We start from the raw sequence: 16,310 nt of genomic DNA on the forward strand, positions 1-16,310 counted from the left end.
CTCAGTGCCATTCTGGATGGCACGTGCACCAACAGAGCCAGGAGGGGGATTCTTTACAATTACAGTAACTACATCAGGCATTAGGGTGGAATTGTCCAGACACGCTCACCCCAAGTTTGGAAAATCCCACTGGAGCTCAACTGTTGCATGGTCCGCTCACCCCACTGCCCACTACAATTCCCATGGGGGACGGGACAGGAAAATATTGCCGTATTCTCAATTGTTAAGAAAGAAAATGACCAAATCATTAAAGATCTGATAACATTTTATTGTAAAGAGAAAAAAAATACAAAAATAGCTTTTCTTTTAAAAAAACACAACAGTGTTGAAAAATGTTAAGATTTTACACACACGCGGAAGATGGATTTCATTATAATCTTCCATACGACAACCAGAAGTATTTCCCACAGCTCTCCCTCAAACCTAGGCATTGCCAACGCTAGCAGGATGCATTCCTAGAGATTTTAATATATCACTTCCCGACTCCGAGAGCCCACTTGCAGTCTCCCATCATTCGCAGCCTTCCAAGCCCATTCACTCCAACTTAATTTCCACAGCCAATGAGAGAGTAAAACAGTGTCTTCAGTATTTCCCAACTGAATGGCATTTGGCCTTCAGCCTTGTCACTAATATTTTTATAACTAAGGTTTTAAAAAATTGAAAATGATATCTTTTAATGCATCTGTCATATTTACTCCTAAAGTTTTGCTCCAGTAGACTCCTGGAGATTAATCCTCATTTCTTGGGCTCTCTGGAGCAATCCTGGAGAGTTAGTCATACAATACCTACCCCTGAGCCAACAGAGCACCAATCCAACATTACAAGTTATTGTAGATCTTCAAGAATTTACTTTTCTTCTTTCAAGTAAAACCCAAATAGATATCAAAAATCAATGTCAAAGATTAACACGCCGCATGCCCTTGTCATTGAAAGACTCTACTGCCAGTGTCCTAACTCAGTAAAAAGTCTGACAACACCAGGTTTTAGTCCAACCAATTTATTTCAAATAAATCGGTTGGACTAAAACCTGGTGTTGTCAGACTTTTTACTGTGTTTACCCCAGTCCAACGCCGGCACATCCACATCAGTGTCCTAACTCACAGTGGTTAGCAATGCTGCCTTATAGCACCAAGACTCAGTTTCGATTCCCAGCTTGGGTCACTGTCCATGTGGAGTTTACGCTGTCTGCGTGGGTTTCCTCCCACAGTCTGAAAGACGTGCAGGGAACAGGCGCCAGAGTGTGGCGACTAGAGGAATTTCACAGTAACTTCACTACAGTGTTAATACGAGCCTTACTTCTAATAGATAAACTTTAAACTTAACCAAATCCTGTTCACTCCATCACTGCCTCACTGACCTCCAGCGACTTCCAGTTAGTTTCTCCCCCCACCCCCACAGCCCTGCCGCCTATCCCTGTAAACCTCGAAACAACATTCCAGGATTTCAGCACTCCCACATTTCTGACTGCTTCAGGTATTTCAATCATTTGATCATCGCATAGACTCTAAAATTACCTCCACAAACCTCTTCATCTCTCTATCCTCTGTAACTTGCCTTCCTGTTTGACTAAGCCCATTGAATTTAGTTCAATCGCACTCTTGTGAAAGGCTTTGGGATGATTTTACTATTTAAAACGTTCTACACAAATCCTATTTGCTGTTACTCTTCCTCATGGAATCAGTGGGATAAATACTGGGACAGGAAGGTTCTCCACAGTGACAGCAGCGGGTCTGGCAAGGTCTAGGTTTCTGGTCACGTTGTTGGCCCAACTCCACAATCAGAATGCGGCCAGTTGAATAACACAAGTCATGTCAGTTTCTCCTTACACATTTACAAAGATTACCTCTTTTTCTTAAAAAAAAAACAAAAGATACAGAAAAAAAATATCATTTACAATTTTTCTTCTGATGGGGAAGCACAAATAATCACAAGTTTGACCATCTACGGTCACTGCTGAGCAGTGGTATTTATGCAACCTCCCTTCTTACTCTCCAGTTTCCCTTCACAAACGCCCCCCCCTCTGCCTCCCCCCCTTTTTTCAAACCCATGTGTCTCACAAATCAACCTTCCTAATCTGTCCCGTCCTGGTTCACTGCCCATTTCTCCATCTGGGAAAAACCTTTAGGATTATCGTTTTTAAAAAAACGTAAATCGGGGCAATATAAGGAATGGTTATTGATCAGAACTCGCCTTTACACAAGAAATTTTCCCTGCTCAGGATGTTCTGTAATACTCTTTCTCTGCATCCCTCCCAGGGTGGGTCGTAAGCATGATACAGGTTCGTGAATCGTGGCGTTAAGTGCACGCAGCGCGAGGGAGTGAATCTGACAGGACTTGCATGGCCTCGTCATCAAATTCCCAAACAGCGACTTGCTAAACTGAGGTAGCACTCTGACTGCCAGAATATGTGCAGAAGCAAATCCCACACCACCCCAAACACGGGTGCGCACAGTCCTCCTTCTGGAGGTGCAAAGCAGATGGACAGCAAGTTTTTGGCAAGGTGAATGCACAGCCAAACAGTCAAGATCAAGGGGTGGGGGAAGGCGGTTTGGACCCATTTGACTACCACATGTTCTCAATACATAGAAGAACCCCTCTACATATCTTCTGCTGCTGCCACAGCTGCCCACCGGCTCTGCTCAAAGCATTCGATGAGGTTTTAAGTTCAGAAGAACAGAGCAGCCAAGGGAGATGGCAGACAGTTCAACAAGAGGCACAAGGTTGGCCGAGGATCCCAATCCGACTTGCGTCATCTCCGCAGAGGTCATTCCCTCTTTTCCTTTCAGAGGGTTGACCCTGTGCCCCTTCAGGCAGCAATATCCCGAGTCTGCTTTCAAGTTGCCGGGCAGTGTCCCAAGGCCCTGAAAGCTGGTTTTAAAATCTCGCTTTTCCTGGTTTTTGTTTTAGGGTTGCACATCCCGGTGAAGGTTTCAGCAGGTCATACAGCGGCGACGCATGTCCGACCTCGGGGGATGGGGATCAATCTAAAAGACAAATGGGAAAAGGCAGGTGAGGAGCGTGTTGGAGGTCATTAGGAACAAGAGTGTTGTGATCTGCAGCTAGAGAGTTCGCCACAAAGCAGCATCGCGGGTAAACAGGAAATAAAGATACAAATAAAAATAAAACTCAGCTCTAGACGGAGAGAACTGAAAAGCAGGCATGTTTAATTGGTAGAGCATTGCTAGACCAGACTTGGATAGGTCTGGTCTCCATACTGCAAGTAGGGTATAGAGGCACTGGAGATGGTGCAACTAAGATTTACTGGAGGTGAGATTGGAATTGAAAGGTTATAAATTGAGAGGGTGGCATGATGGCACAGTGGTTAGCACTGCTGCCTCATAGCACCAGGGATCTGAGTTTGATTCTTGGCTTGGGTCACTGTCTGCATCTTCTCCCTGTGTTTGCATGGGTTTCCTCCCACAGTCTGAAAGTCATGCTGGTTAGATGTTAAGGGTTATGGGGAGAAAGCGAGAAAGTGGAACTGATCCACTTCAGATCAGCCACGATCTTATTGAATGGCGGGGCAGGCTCGAAGGGCTAGATGGCCTACTCCCGCTCCTATTTCTTATGTTCTTATGTAGATGCAATGGCCATGCTAAATTCTCCCTCAGTGGACCCGAACTGGAGCCGGAATGTAACAACTAGGGGATTTTCACAGTAACTTCATTTTAAGCCTATTTGTGACAATAATAAACTTTTAACATCCAGAAGGATTAAACAGCTTTTTTCACTGGTCAGATAAGGCTGAGGAGGGTCAGCTGATAGAGGCTTTCAAGATAGCGATAGAGACGTAGAGAAGAGGTTTCCACTTGAGCAAGATCAGAACTAGGAGCCTTCAGTATAAGCTAGTCACTAATAAATCTACAGGGAGAAATCTCTTTACCCACAGTAGGGAGAATGTGGAACTCACAACCACAGGGAGTGACTGAAGAAGTATGGGTGTACTGATGGGGGACACGAGAGAGAAAGAAATAAAGAATATAGTGAGTGAGAGATGGACGCAGCCAAGAGGAGATCTATCTACAGCAGAAACACCAGCACAGACTATTTGGGGCCGAATGACCTGTGTGTTATTTATAAGGCAAGGTTTGCCAAATCTTACCTCTGAGTAAATGGGTGGAGGTCGATAACGGAACTCCTGTATGTAGGCAAAGAAGGGTCTCTCCAACATCCTGCCAAGCTCCTCCTCCTCCTCTGGAAGGGTCAGTCCTTGGTCAGTCCGGTCAGCATCCTCCTCAGAAACGACCGCTGAGTAATCAGGGGGAGCTGAAATAGAGCGAGAGGGACATGAGGTCAAATGCTGGGATGGAAAATAACCAAGGAAAATGTGGCAAATTTAAAGAAACAGAACTCACTCTCAATCTGATAGAGGGGTGGTGGAATCAGGGACCTGCATGTTAGTAATGACATTCTGAAGGTGTTTTAAAGCAGTCACCAGCCACCTCTCATGGGATCGAGAGGCCATTCAGCCCCTCTAGCCTGTTTCATCACTTAATCAGATAATGGCTGATCTGTCCCTTAATTCCATAATCTTCACTGCTCTCACCCAATTAAACTCTGTTAGCCTCAATTGTGAATTTTCAAATGCACCCTCCCCCTTCACATTATGTTTCCTCCTCTCCTCCAGGAGATCCCCCTCCCCCCCACCCACACTTGCTGCTGGGATCTCCTGTGACCATCGGGTGATCACCGGGGGCATTCCCACTGTAAAGCAGTCTGGCTCACCTCATGGTTGAGTAGCTGGGAATGGGAAGTGGGCAGTTGTGTGAGGACATCTGGAACCTCTGCACACCAGGACAACGAGGAGGGATGGAGGAGAAATTGAGAGGCAGTGAATGGAAGGTTTTAGGGAAAGGCGAGCTGTGTAGAACGGGTTGTGCGTGGGAGAGTACGGGTAAGCGTTATACGACTAAAAGATTCTCACTGCTATGCTCCTGGCCTGATAGCTCAATGTGAGACACGCGGCAGTGTGAGGTACTTACGCTCTGGTCTCTCCGGGAGACTGAGACGCAGCCAGTCAATGTCCATACTGTACTGGCTCCCAACGCTGGACGAGCGACTACCAAATGGATGGAGAGGGATTGTGCCAATCACCAAGGGCAGCTCCAGGGCGAGTTTGGATGTTCCTGGGATCTCAACATAAACCTGGAATGGTCAAACACAACAGTTTACAAAAAAAGATTGGTCAAGAAAACATTCCCTTGCTGACCACTCGCGGGTTCTCTCTCTCTCCATCCCTTTCTCTAACTCCCACCACCATCCCCCTCCTAACAGTCTGCTCTTTCTCCTCATCACATTACGTATCCCCCCCAATCCCCCCAGCTCTCCCCCCATCCCCACCTTCCTCCCAACAACCCCCCACCCCCACCTCCTCCAGCTCTTCCCACCCCCCTCCAGCTCTCCTCCCCACTCTCCCTCCACAACCATTACCCAGGGATACCTACCCGGAGCACATACTCCACCCGGATCACCCGGCACTGCAGGAGGGAGGGAGACACGGGCGGGATCTTCAAGGGGCGACCATGCCATGACCCCCTCTTCCTGGGGGCGACCCCCTCGCCTTGCAGAGTTGCCACCACCGACTTCTTCTGCTTCTTTGTGCCCCTGGCGATGAACGTCTGTATTTGGACAATGGCGGCTTTGGGGGTCACTGTGCGGGAACAGCAGTTATCGACCTCCGCAAAAATGGGGATCACCTCACCTGGCGGAAACAAGACAAGGGTTACTGTCACAGGGCTCCAATCACAAACACACGCACAATCATCGAGGGGAGGGTCAATTATAACTCCCCTCACCAAGCAGGAAGCCCCCGGGGAGGGGTAAAGTATTACTTATCCAATACAGTTCTCAATACCACGTTCGTCAACTTCAGTGGGGAACAGAGTTGATGGTGTCTGGAGACAACATTGCCCCCAATTCCCTGCAGTTTCCCAAAAGTAAGGGGGCTGGATGTGACTAAAATTGTCCCACACACTTTGTAATTTCTTCTATCTTGTTTTATCATAGCCTGAGGGAAATAGGAGGAGGCCATTCAGCCCCTCAAGCTTATCTCCCTATTCAGACTGTGGCTCATCTTAAATCCCATTAATCCCCTCTCTCCCTTTACTCCACAGCCCTTAATATTATTACCCAATAAATATCTACCAATCTCAGTAGTGAAAACTCCAGTTGGTACCTGGTACTCTCCTCCCTGTCCCCCCAACAGTGAACTGGCTCCAGTTTCAGGGTGCTGCTCTTTATCCTGAGCTCTTTGCGCCCCTCCCTCCCCAACATCTCGGCACTGATTCAACAGAATCGCTTTATTAATTTTTAAACACCTCGATGACATCACTCTCAACCATCTAAACTTGAGGGAACCCAAGACCAGCTTAGGAAATGCATCCTCGCGCTGTTAACCCGTTAAGCCCCAGGGTTTTTCTGGCAAGTTGCAGCCAAGTGCAAAATATTCAAACGTGGGCAGTGTTTGGAAGGAAAGTCGGCAAACTTGATCCCTCGAGAAACATCATTAGAAAACAGATCATCAGCTCGCTGCTTTGTATGGGATTTTGCTGTTGCCTTTCCTACATCATAATAGTGGCTAGGCTTGTCTGTAAAGTGTTTTTGGGAAGTCGGAGGTTGTGACAGGTGCTATAGAAATGTGATGTTTTACTAACACAGGATTTAATGGAGATTGAGTTACCTGGTGTGTAGCCTTTGCGGTCAATCTTTGCAGTCAGTGAGACATGCCCAAGGTTGCAGTACCAGACACGAGCTAACTTTTCTTTTGTACCGGCTTGGGGAGCCTAGTGGGAGAAAGGAAAAAGCTTTTAAGAATACGAAGGTCGCTCAGTTCATTAATCAGGTTGCAGACACAAAGCCATGGAACACTAGACCCTGAAGACTCATTCATTTAAACATCTCCCACAACCCATGCATGACCTACCCATCCTGACAACAAGTCATATAAACTAGAAGCAGGAGGCGGCCATTCGGCCCGGCTCCACCATTCATTTTGATCATCGAATTCAATATCCTGAACGCCCCCCCATCCAAGTTCAGCCTAAACACTTCATTCACATCAGGCCACATGCGGGCAACTGGGACTAGACAAGTTGGGCTAAAGGGCCTGTCCCTATGCTGTAAACCTCTATCACTGTAACTCTGAAGGGTAATCCAGCAGAATTTCAGCAAACTCATTGTAACATTGTTGTTTCTAACATTGATATCCACAGAGAAAAAAAGGACTTTCAACCTCTTCCCGCACTTATCCCCCACTCATCAATGACAGTGCGGGATGTATCCCAGTGTGTTTAAATGATGGTATTCATCAGTGAAATTTCAGCTCCAGATCCCATCTTGATGGATCACCGGTGAGTAGGTGGCTATTTGGAAGATTCCCCCCATTCAAAGTAAATTAAGAGATTTAGATACAAAAGTGGATTGAAGTTTAAAACTCAGAGGGGGAGATGCCCTTTGGGGAGTGAGTGGGAATGGTATTGGGACAGGAGGTGGCCATTTAACCTCTTGATGCTGTTTCACCATTCAGTTCGATTGGATTTGAGATGCATCAACTTGTCTTGTGAATCTTGGTGCCCTTCCCAGCAAAAATCTCAGTTTTGAAATGTTAAACTCTTCTCCTGACAATCTTACCTGTCCTCATCAATTCTACAGGTGGGAGAATGTCCAGAAACTGAACACAATTACCGGAGTTTACCTAGAGCTTTATATAAGTACCATCACTTCTTCCCCTTTTAGTATTCCTCAAGAAAGGCAAGATCCAGAGAGTTAATGACAATCCCTGGATTGCCACTGTTTGATGAGGTTCTTACCAGCAGTAACGGGGTGTTAATGTCAATGGGTTCGATGACTGTGAACTCTCGTTTGATTTTCTTAACTGTGGCCCAAGGACGGTGAAGTTTGACTTTGACCCAGTATCGCACACTTCCATGCTTCCCCTCAAAGGATGTCACCAGGTTTCTACAAGAAGATGAAGAAGACATAACATCGATACATTAACTAATGGCAGCAGGATAAAGAAACGCTGGCACAAATTGATGGATTATAATAGAACTTTAGTGTTTGTTTCTGAGGTAAAGTCGCTGTATTCCCAAATAACTGTAAGCCTTTGAGGGGGAGAGCTGACTAGTGGTGATTTAACCCGGGGATCACCACACCTCAGGCAAGGGGCAAGACAGGGCCTTCATGAATAACCTCAGCCGGCACGGGAACTGAACCCGTGCTGTTGGCATCATTCTGCATCACTAACCAGCCATCGAGCCAACTGAGCTAACCAATGCTGGGAGGACTGACTGGGGAAACAATTGAGGTGATTCTGTTGATACAGTTCCGCACACTCTTCCTATTCACCCTCACTGTGTGAGATCAACGTGCTCTGCCCAAGGACCCAGTCGCTGTGGACCTGCCCATCTGCCTACATTTTTTGTTTTACCACCACCACACTAATGTCAATGAACGGCTCATTCCAGGCTCAAGTCAAGCCTTTCGCTAACATTTTTCAGTCTGGTTGTTCTGCAGGTTTTTGATACAACCAATTCAACACTGAAGGTATTGTGTTTACACAAAAGCCAATAGTCTGATATGATCTGCTACAAAGGATTGAATAAGACAAGCAAATGTTTTGGGCCCTTTTGTACATGGAATTTTTAAAGCTTATTTGTTTGTGTCACAAGTAGACTTACATTAACACTGCAATGAAGTTATTGTTAAAATCCCCTAGTTGCCACACTCTGGCGTCTCTTCGGGTCACTGAGGGAAAATTTAGCATGGCTAATGCACCTAACCAGCACGTCTTTCAGACTGTGGGAGGAAACTAATGCAGAGAACGTGCAGAGTCTGCACACATGGTGACCCAAGCTGGGAACCGAACCCACATCCCCGGCACGGTAAGGCAGCAGTGCTAACACCCGCCGTCCCAAGAGGGTCGGGGAGAAGGTTTAAATCTACAATAAGGAGTCTTGTCCAGTGATCTAGAGAAGGGTGGCTCTACAGAGAAGCAATTGCCCTCAAATGGAGAATAAGGAGGATTTCCGATACTCACTCTTCAGGAAGCTGGAAGCTGAATGGGAATTCATGTCGACCAGCCTGGAGAACAGTGACATCACCATTATCTGAAAAGGAAGAGACAAAACTATAAAAATGATGGACCATGCTACTCGGCAGCTTTGCATGGATACATTAGATTGAGAACTCAGGAAATGAGACTGTTTCTTAAGTGACGTGAGGAGAAAGGCTGAAGGAACGAATTAAATAGCATCTCATGTACTATGACCACTCAAACTCAGTTCAACCCCAATGAGTTAGAGAGGAACATCCTCTCATTGACATTCTGCCCTTGTGAAGGTTATGGGCTCAAACCCCACTCCAGCAACACATAATCCAGACCCACAACCCCTGTGCAGAACAATGGGAGTGCTGCACTGTCAAAGGTGGCGTATTTCTAAAGAAATATTAAACCGAGGTCCCACCTGCCCCCCCATTGGGAGGCACTACTCTGGAGAACAAGAGGTTTCCCTGCAGTGTTCTGGCTAATATTCATTCATGATGTGGAGATGCCGGCGTTGGACTGGGAGAAGTCTCACAATACCAGGTTAAAGTCCAACAGGTTTATTTGGTAGCAAATGCCACTAGGTTTCGGAGCGCTGCTCCTTCATCAGGTGAGTGGGAGATCTTTTCACAAGCAGGGCATACAAAAGCACAAGACAGCATTAAGCACATGTAACCCCCATGACTTGCCTGGACTTGCAAAATCTGACTAACTGTCCTGTCTGGAGACAATCCACTTCTCTTTAACTTGTGCTTAATGCTCTCTCCACTCACATTGTTTGTACCTTTAAGATTTGATTAGCTGTAAAGACTCACATTTCAATCATTATTCTGTAATATTCATTCAACCACTATCTCCCAAACAGATGGTCTGGTCATCATCGCATTGCTGACTGTGGCATCTTCCTGTGTGAAAAGCTGGCTGCCATATTTTCTACATGACTACGCTTTGGAAAAGTACGTCATTGGTTGTAATGGGCTTTATGAAATGCTGAGGTTTAGCCTAAATAATTGCAAGTTCTTTGGTAACTCTCACAGCACTGGGACAGTATAGAGAGCTACAAACTGCCTGAAATGTCACACTGTCATTTTGTCGTTGTTTAAATTTTGTGCGCGGCGGAAGGAACAGAACATGCACACCAGGTAGAACCTCCAGTTAAAGAACTCTATCATCAAGGAAGTTTAATCTGATGCGGCCTCATCAAATGGAAAAAAAATCACACCACACTGCTGTCTAACCACCACCCCCCCCACCACCTCCCCCCCAACCTGCCTCACCCTTTCCCAATAACACAGAGTTCACACTCGAGAAAGCTGCTTTGTCTCATTCTTGTCTTGTTTCTGTCCAATTAGGTTTCAATAACAATGGGGCTGATGCAATTTGAAGCAATTGACGAACTCCATCTAAAGCCTGCTTACCATTTCCACTCCTCTATAAAGCTGGATTGACACATTTCCACACACAGGACAACTTAACAAAAAGTGGACCCTGACAGCAAAAGGGACATTTGCCTGTTGTATTTCTTTAGGTGAATGAGTAACCTTAGGACACACTTGTCAGGTTAGCCCTGTCAGAATGTTCTGGATGGTTAACCACCCACATCTCACAGGGAGTGAAGGTCATAGTGTCAGATAGTGGACAAAATAATTCCCCAATTCTACCAACTGGTAACAACTTAAGCAGGCGACCAGCCAGCCGCAAATCTCAAGAACAACAATACAATTATTATTAGAATCATTGAATCCTGCACTGCAAAAGGAGGCCATTTGGCCCATCGAGTCCACACTGACCACGATCCCACTCAGGCCTATCCCCATGCATTTCCCTAGCTAGTCCCCTTATCACTAAGGAGCAATTGAGTATGGCCAATCCACCTAACCTGCACATCTTTGGACTGTGGGAGGAAACCAGAGCAGCCAGAGGAAAGCCACGCAGAGGGAGAATGTGCAAACTCCACACAAGGGTCCCTGGCACTGAGAGGCACAATAAGAAGTCTCACAACATAGGCTGTGAGGCAGTAGTGCTAACCACTGTGCCACTCATTATATTATTATTGTCACCTTCCTGTCACAAGAACAGCCGACGGATACCAGGCTGTAAAGAGGTCTTTGGTTAGTTTGGGGTTCTCAAAGCTCGTAGGAGGAGAAGGAAGATTGAAGATGAGAAGAATATTGAACGGGTGCTGGGTTAGAAGGAAGTGCAATGAGTTTTGCCTTCAACACTGAGGACGAGGAATACGGAACTTGAAGCTTTGAGGAGCATTCTGCAATCCCAGAGAGTGTGGGAAAGCTGGAAGTGTGGTTTTGATCCTGTCCACAGCAGGACAGCGATGACATTGATCCTGACTCATTGATCAGCATGTTGCAGGAAGGGCAGATAAGTGGGATTTCCTCTAATCGAGGCAGCCCAGAACAATGGAGGCATTAACCTTAAACTGACAGCAGGGGTGACGTTAGGGAGCACTTCTTCACACAGTGGAGAATGGCAGTCTGGAACACTCCCAAATCCAATTAAAACTGCCAAAGCTGAGACTGGTAGATTCTTATTGGGCAATTGGATTAAAGGTTATGGAATTATGACACAAGTCAAGATACAGGTCAGCCATTATCTAACTGATTAACAGAACAGGCTTGATGGGGCCAAATGGCCTATCCCTGTTGCCAAGTCGTATGCAGGATAAGATATTCTCTTATCTACAATCACTATCAACTTCATCTGCGGTCAGTCAGAATCCTTCACAACATAAAACTGAGTTCCTTCAATCATTCACTGGGGAGGTGGAAGGTGTCAAAGCAGACAGGACAGTCAGAGTGCAATTGCCAACTCTTCACTGGCTCAATTCATTCATCAATGGTCTCATCTGTTGGTGTTTGTTGCTTTGCATTCATTCCCTCAGAGTGCGGTATGAGTAATTCACGGGTTGTCTATAGGATGGCAGGATGGTGACATCATTGTTTTTGTACCTATGTTTTCTTCTCCTGGGATAAGAATTACGTGAAATTGTGCACGGATTCTCAGGTTATCATTCTGACAGACCTCAAAGCGTAAAGCATATCCTCACCGAAAAGGAATGCGAAGGCTGGGGTGCATGGATTAGTGAGAGAATTTCCAAAGCTCCCACTCCAGTGATGGTGGTGTGAATCTGTAAGCACCCTGTACACTGAAGTGCCCCAGAAATCAGCAAGATCCCAGCCCTGCTTATCTCAGTCCTGCTGCTGATGAGGGGCAGGGGTCACTACATGATCAGGCAGCAGGGAGAGTTAATCACAGCTTGGGATTTGGTGGGGGAGACACAGCCAAAGGAGAAATTTAGTCAAAAGATCTACGCTTTGGGATTTACGAGTTTAATATTTGGAGCTGACTTTTAACTGCGTCTCTAATCCCCATTATAAACCTTGAACCCGGGTCTCAACAGAGCTGAGTATTTGGCCCCAGTGAGAATGATCTCCCCCCCTCCCCCCGCCCCTTTTTTAACTTGGTTGCCACAAAATTCTCTCCCTCTCTATCAAGAGCGCCTCTGCAACGGCTGATCATCAAATCAAAATAGAATTTTTTGAAAACCTCAGCGGTGGGACACGTGTCCATACTTATTGGAATGAAAAATACAGAAACAAACTGTTCACCCTTCCGAATAACTTACAAGATAACCTGCGACCTATAAACATCAGCATGGGCTGTGAGGATGCAACACGTTTCTATCTAAATGCAAAGATTTTGTTGATTACATTCTGGATTGAAGAAATTGAAGTGGGCAAAAGGATTTCCAGGGGTGCTTTAAGAACCCCTGCAAAAACATTGACAAGCATCTCACACTTTAAATGTTACTCTAAACCAGAAAATAACCAGAATTGAAACTTGGACAATGAATTGCCACAATGCCTGTATGGGATTGGATTTTGACAGTCACCGTTACATTTTCCTGCAACATTCTCTCCCGTCCCGTAACAAAGCTCAGCCTTGCTTTAAACTTTTTTTTAATATATCCAATAGAACTCAAGAGTTGATATTAAAACAGCAGTTTACGGGTCAGAAGCAGAGAAGTCCAATAATTTCATGACATTTCTCTTCTTAAAAGCATTTAAGGTAAAGGCCCCGACTGTATGTTTTACACTTCTTTAGATGTTTAGACTGTGCACCCTCCTGTCTAAAAGGGGGGACAGTGCTGAGCCAGTTAAAGGACAAAGTTGACCGGGTCTGACTGGCACCATGAAATGTTCAGACAAAGAAAACAGAAACAGGATTGTCTGAAATAAAGCAGCCAGCAAAGTTTACAAGGAATGGTTCGACAAACAGCGCAACGAGAGGCGAATCAATGCCTTCGTAAACCAGTTACGATAGATTTTTAACCAATAAAAAGAGGAGCTCGCTCTGACAAAAACAGAGTGAGGAAACAGACCGCAGCTAGCAGTGTCCCAGAGTTCAAGATCTGATTTCATAATTGCTTCAATCCGAATCAGCAAATAAATGTCCCAATCACTGAAGGTACATATTGTACAATTAATAACTCAAAGATTACGTGACAAAGCACAGACACAAAGCTTTTAAACGGAGACTCGCAATCTAACAAAATGAAAATGAAACTTACTTTCTGTTTTGAGAGAAAAGTTGCTGATTCTTTCTCAGCAGTTACAGTATCACGCTGTAACAAGCTCAACTCCTGGAGTCAAGAGCCTCAGTAATCAGGGGATATTTACACCACAGTGGCCATGAAATATCAGCGATCAGAGTGGAAGCAAAGCAGTGGGGGAGCTGTGATAGCTGCCCCGGTTTCCAGCTGATAGTTTGCAACTTGACATTACAGCCACCCCCCACCCTCTTGAAACTTGACATGATACAAAAAAAAAGTACAGGAGAAGACATTCGACTTTGGAGGGGAAAGAGCATTCTAATTGCTCTCTGAAAGCAAGCTGTCACTAAGTGAGAAGTACATGCGGCGATGGGATACTGACCTAGCTGCAGTAGATTTGTCTTCTTGTTATAATACTCCACTTCATCGCTGTAGTTTTGAGTATAAGCAGTGCTGGAGCCAGCACTCCTGGACTCAGTCCAGTGCACTTTTGCATAGCCCTCAGCATGCAGTTTTAAGGACTGGATCTTCATTGCAGCAGCAAGTTCCAGGACAACTTTGCCTGACACTTCATCCCCAGTGCTGTAAACGGGCACTGAGCTGGGGTCTGGGCTGTCCAGCACCATGGAAAACCTCTTCAACTTATCGAAAATCATCTCTTGTTTTTTTGAGAAACAAAAACAAATAAATGCAACTTGAAGTTGCCGGTGAAGTCTTGCGACTAGCGCTGCGAAAAACAATCGGTAAGTTAACTGCGAGGGGGGGACGGTCCCTTTAAATAGACACGCCAGGCTCTGGGTGGGCGGGGCGACGCTGATTGACAGGCCGGCCGCCCAATCAGGTAGCGGGCCATTCTGTCGGCCGTCCAATGGCAGCGCGATCTGGGGGCGGGACTCGGCCGGCCTTTGATTGACAGCTCCCCGGGAGAGAAACAAGCGGGCGCGCGCATGCGCCCCCCGCGGCCGGCTGACGCACCTCGCTTGTTTTCAACAAGAGAGAGAGAAAAAAATAGGGAAGGGAGCCCGGCTGCAAACTGGCAAATCTCCCCGCCTATTGGAAGGAAAACATCACGAGAGATTGCAGCCAGCAGGAAAACAAATAGGGGAAGGGGAAACAAAAAAAGGACCCAGCCTAAAGGCAAATAAACAAGTTTAACAAAGAAGTCCCCAAACTTTTATCTTCCTGAAACTGCAAACTCCTTTTCACCCACTGGACAACACAGCTCAAAACACCAGGGGTGTTTTCTTTGCTCCCCAACTTAATACTAATTTTAAACCCACTGGAATCAATTTATAAAAAGTGGTTTCAGTCCAGATAATTCGGTACTCGTTCCAAGTGTGTCTGGACAAATATTTTGCTTTGTGAACTTTCTATTCTTGATTTTTAAGGAAAAACACATTTGTCAACAAGTCAGGTTATGCAACTTTATATAAAAAAAACTGCAAACATTGCATTTCCACAGCCCAACATGTTCTACTGTCCCCTGAAGGATTTCTCTGCTAACCAAACCTGTTTCTGAAGTAGAACTAAGTTTAAAAAGGATTCCTCGACAGAACAAGGCATTTCCCAAACAGCGTTAGTTTGGAACTAAGGTCTGCCAGGTTACACTAAAGAGTTTTTAAAGCAAGTGCTGCAACTTTAAAGTTAAAAAAAGGTTAGTTTATTTACTAGTCACAAGTAAAGCTTACATTAGCACTGCAATGAAGTTACTGTGAATATTATTTTGACTGACAGCTTTATTAAATAGCTGGCTACAATGAAATGTGGAGCCATGTGGGTTGGGAGGGAATGTTCTATTTATTTACCGAATTCAGGAGAATTTTGTCCTTTGTACGGAGCAGAAATAGCTCGAGGTTCTCTTTGCCTGTTCTACTGGTTTGGGGAGACATTCAAGGGCACAGGGGAATTTCATTCAGGCTAACATCCCTCCCTCAACTCAAACCAAGCAGAAAAAAAGTAACAGATGATTGTTCACGTACCAACCGACTCAAGAACAGCTTCTTCCCTGCTGCCAATGGACCTACCTTGCATTAAGTTGATTTTTTAAAAAAACCCTATGAGTGTAACACTACATCCTGCACTCTCGCCTTTCCTTCTCTATGAGTGGTATGCTTTATCTGTATAGCGCGCAAGAAACAATACGTTTCGCTGTATCCCAAAACATGTGACAATTATAAATCAAATCAGGGTTGCTGTTCATGGGATCTTCCTGTGCACGAAATGACCCACGCCTGCCTACGCGGGATCTGACAGCACAAAGCAACAAGTGACTGCACTTTAAAATAACCGATTGCAGCTGATTTGGGGTCCTTGCTCCGAGATACTGAATCAATGGAAACACACACTAACTTTCCAAACAAGTTCCAGGCTTCAGAGGCTGTTCCTTGCTGCCATCTGGCGGCGGCGGGAGGAAGGTGCGGGGGAGGGGGCGGGTTTGAAACGACAGGATTTGCATTCAAAATGCACCCTTAGCAACAACTTGCAATTATACAGCATCTCTTGACATTTCAAAACTGTGCACCAGAGTATTATCAAATAAAACATATCATTCGGGCACATGCAGAGATTCCAGCATCTGCAGCATTTTACTTTTGTGAGACAGGTTTGAGGGTAAGTGGCCAATAGCTTATTTGAAAAGGTAGGAGGTAGAATATCACAGCCCATAAAATTCATGCAACCTCACTGTAGATGAATCTGTCC

The 16,310-nt window shown here is 45.5% G+C and overlaps 1 protein-coding gene across 2 annotated transcripts in view; it reads right to left on the minus strand.

The window, feature by feature from the left end:
- Positions 1 to 247: 247 nt before the first annotated feature.
- arrdc2 (arrestin domain containing 2) overlaps positions 248 to 16,310 on the minus strand; it is a 35,702-nt gene continuing 19,639 nt past the window's right edge. The window contains exons 1-8 of one of the 2 annotated variants that reach the window (XM_080212678.1): positions 13,993 to 14,346; positions 9,038 to 9,107; positions 7,809 to 7,956; positions 6,680 to 6,782; positions 5,445 to 5,701; positions 4,983 to 5,145; positions 4,103 to 4,266; positions 248 to 2,984 (exon numbers count right to left, since the gene is read on the minus strand). In XM_080212678.1, the coding sequence (XP_080068804.1) occupies positions 2,931 to 2,984; positions 4,103 to 4,266; positions 4,983 to 5,145; positions 5,445 to 5,701; positions 6,680 to 6,782; positions 7,809 to 7,956; positions 9,038 to 9,107; positions 13,993 to 14,266 (1,233 nt within the window). In that variant the 5' untranslated portion in view covers positions 14,267 to 14,346 and the 3' untranslated portion in view covers positions 248 to 2,930. Of the gene's footprint in view, positions 2,985 to 4,102; positions 4,267 to 4,982; positions 5,146 to 5,444; positions 5,702 to 6,679; positions 6,783 to 7,808; positions 7,957 to 9,037; positions 9,108 to 13,992; positions 14,347 to 16,310 lie in introns of those variants that run through there. The other variant, XM_080212679.1, reaches the window with a different exon arrangement.

This window comes from Carcharhinus amblyrhynchos, chromosome 26, assembly GCF_965287045.1.
Source record: "Carcharhinus amblyrhynchos chromosome 26, sCarAmb.v2.hapA, whole genome shotgun sequence".
Lineage (NCBI taxonomy): Eukaryota > Metazoa > Chordata > Chondrichthyes > Carcharhiniformes > Carcharhinidae > Carcharhinus > Carcharhinus amblyrhynchos.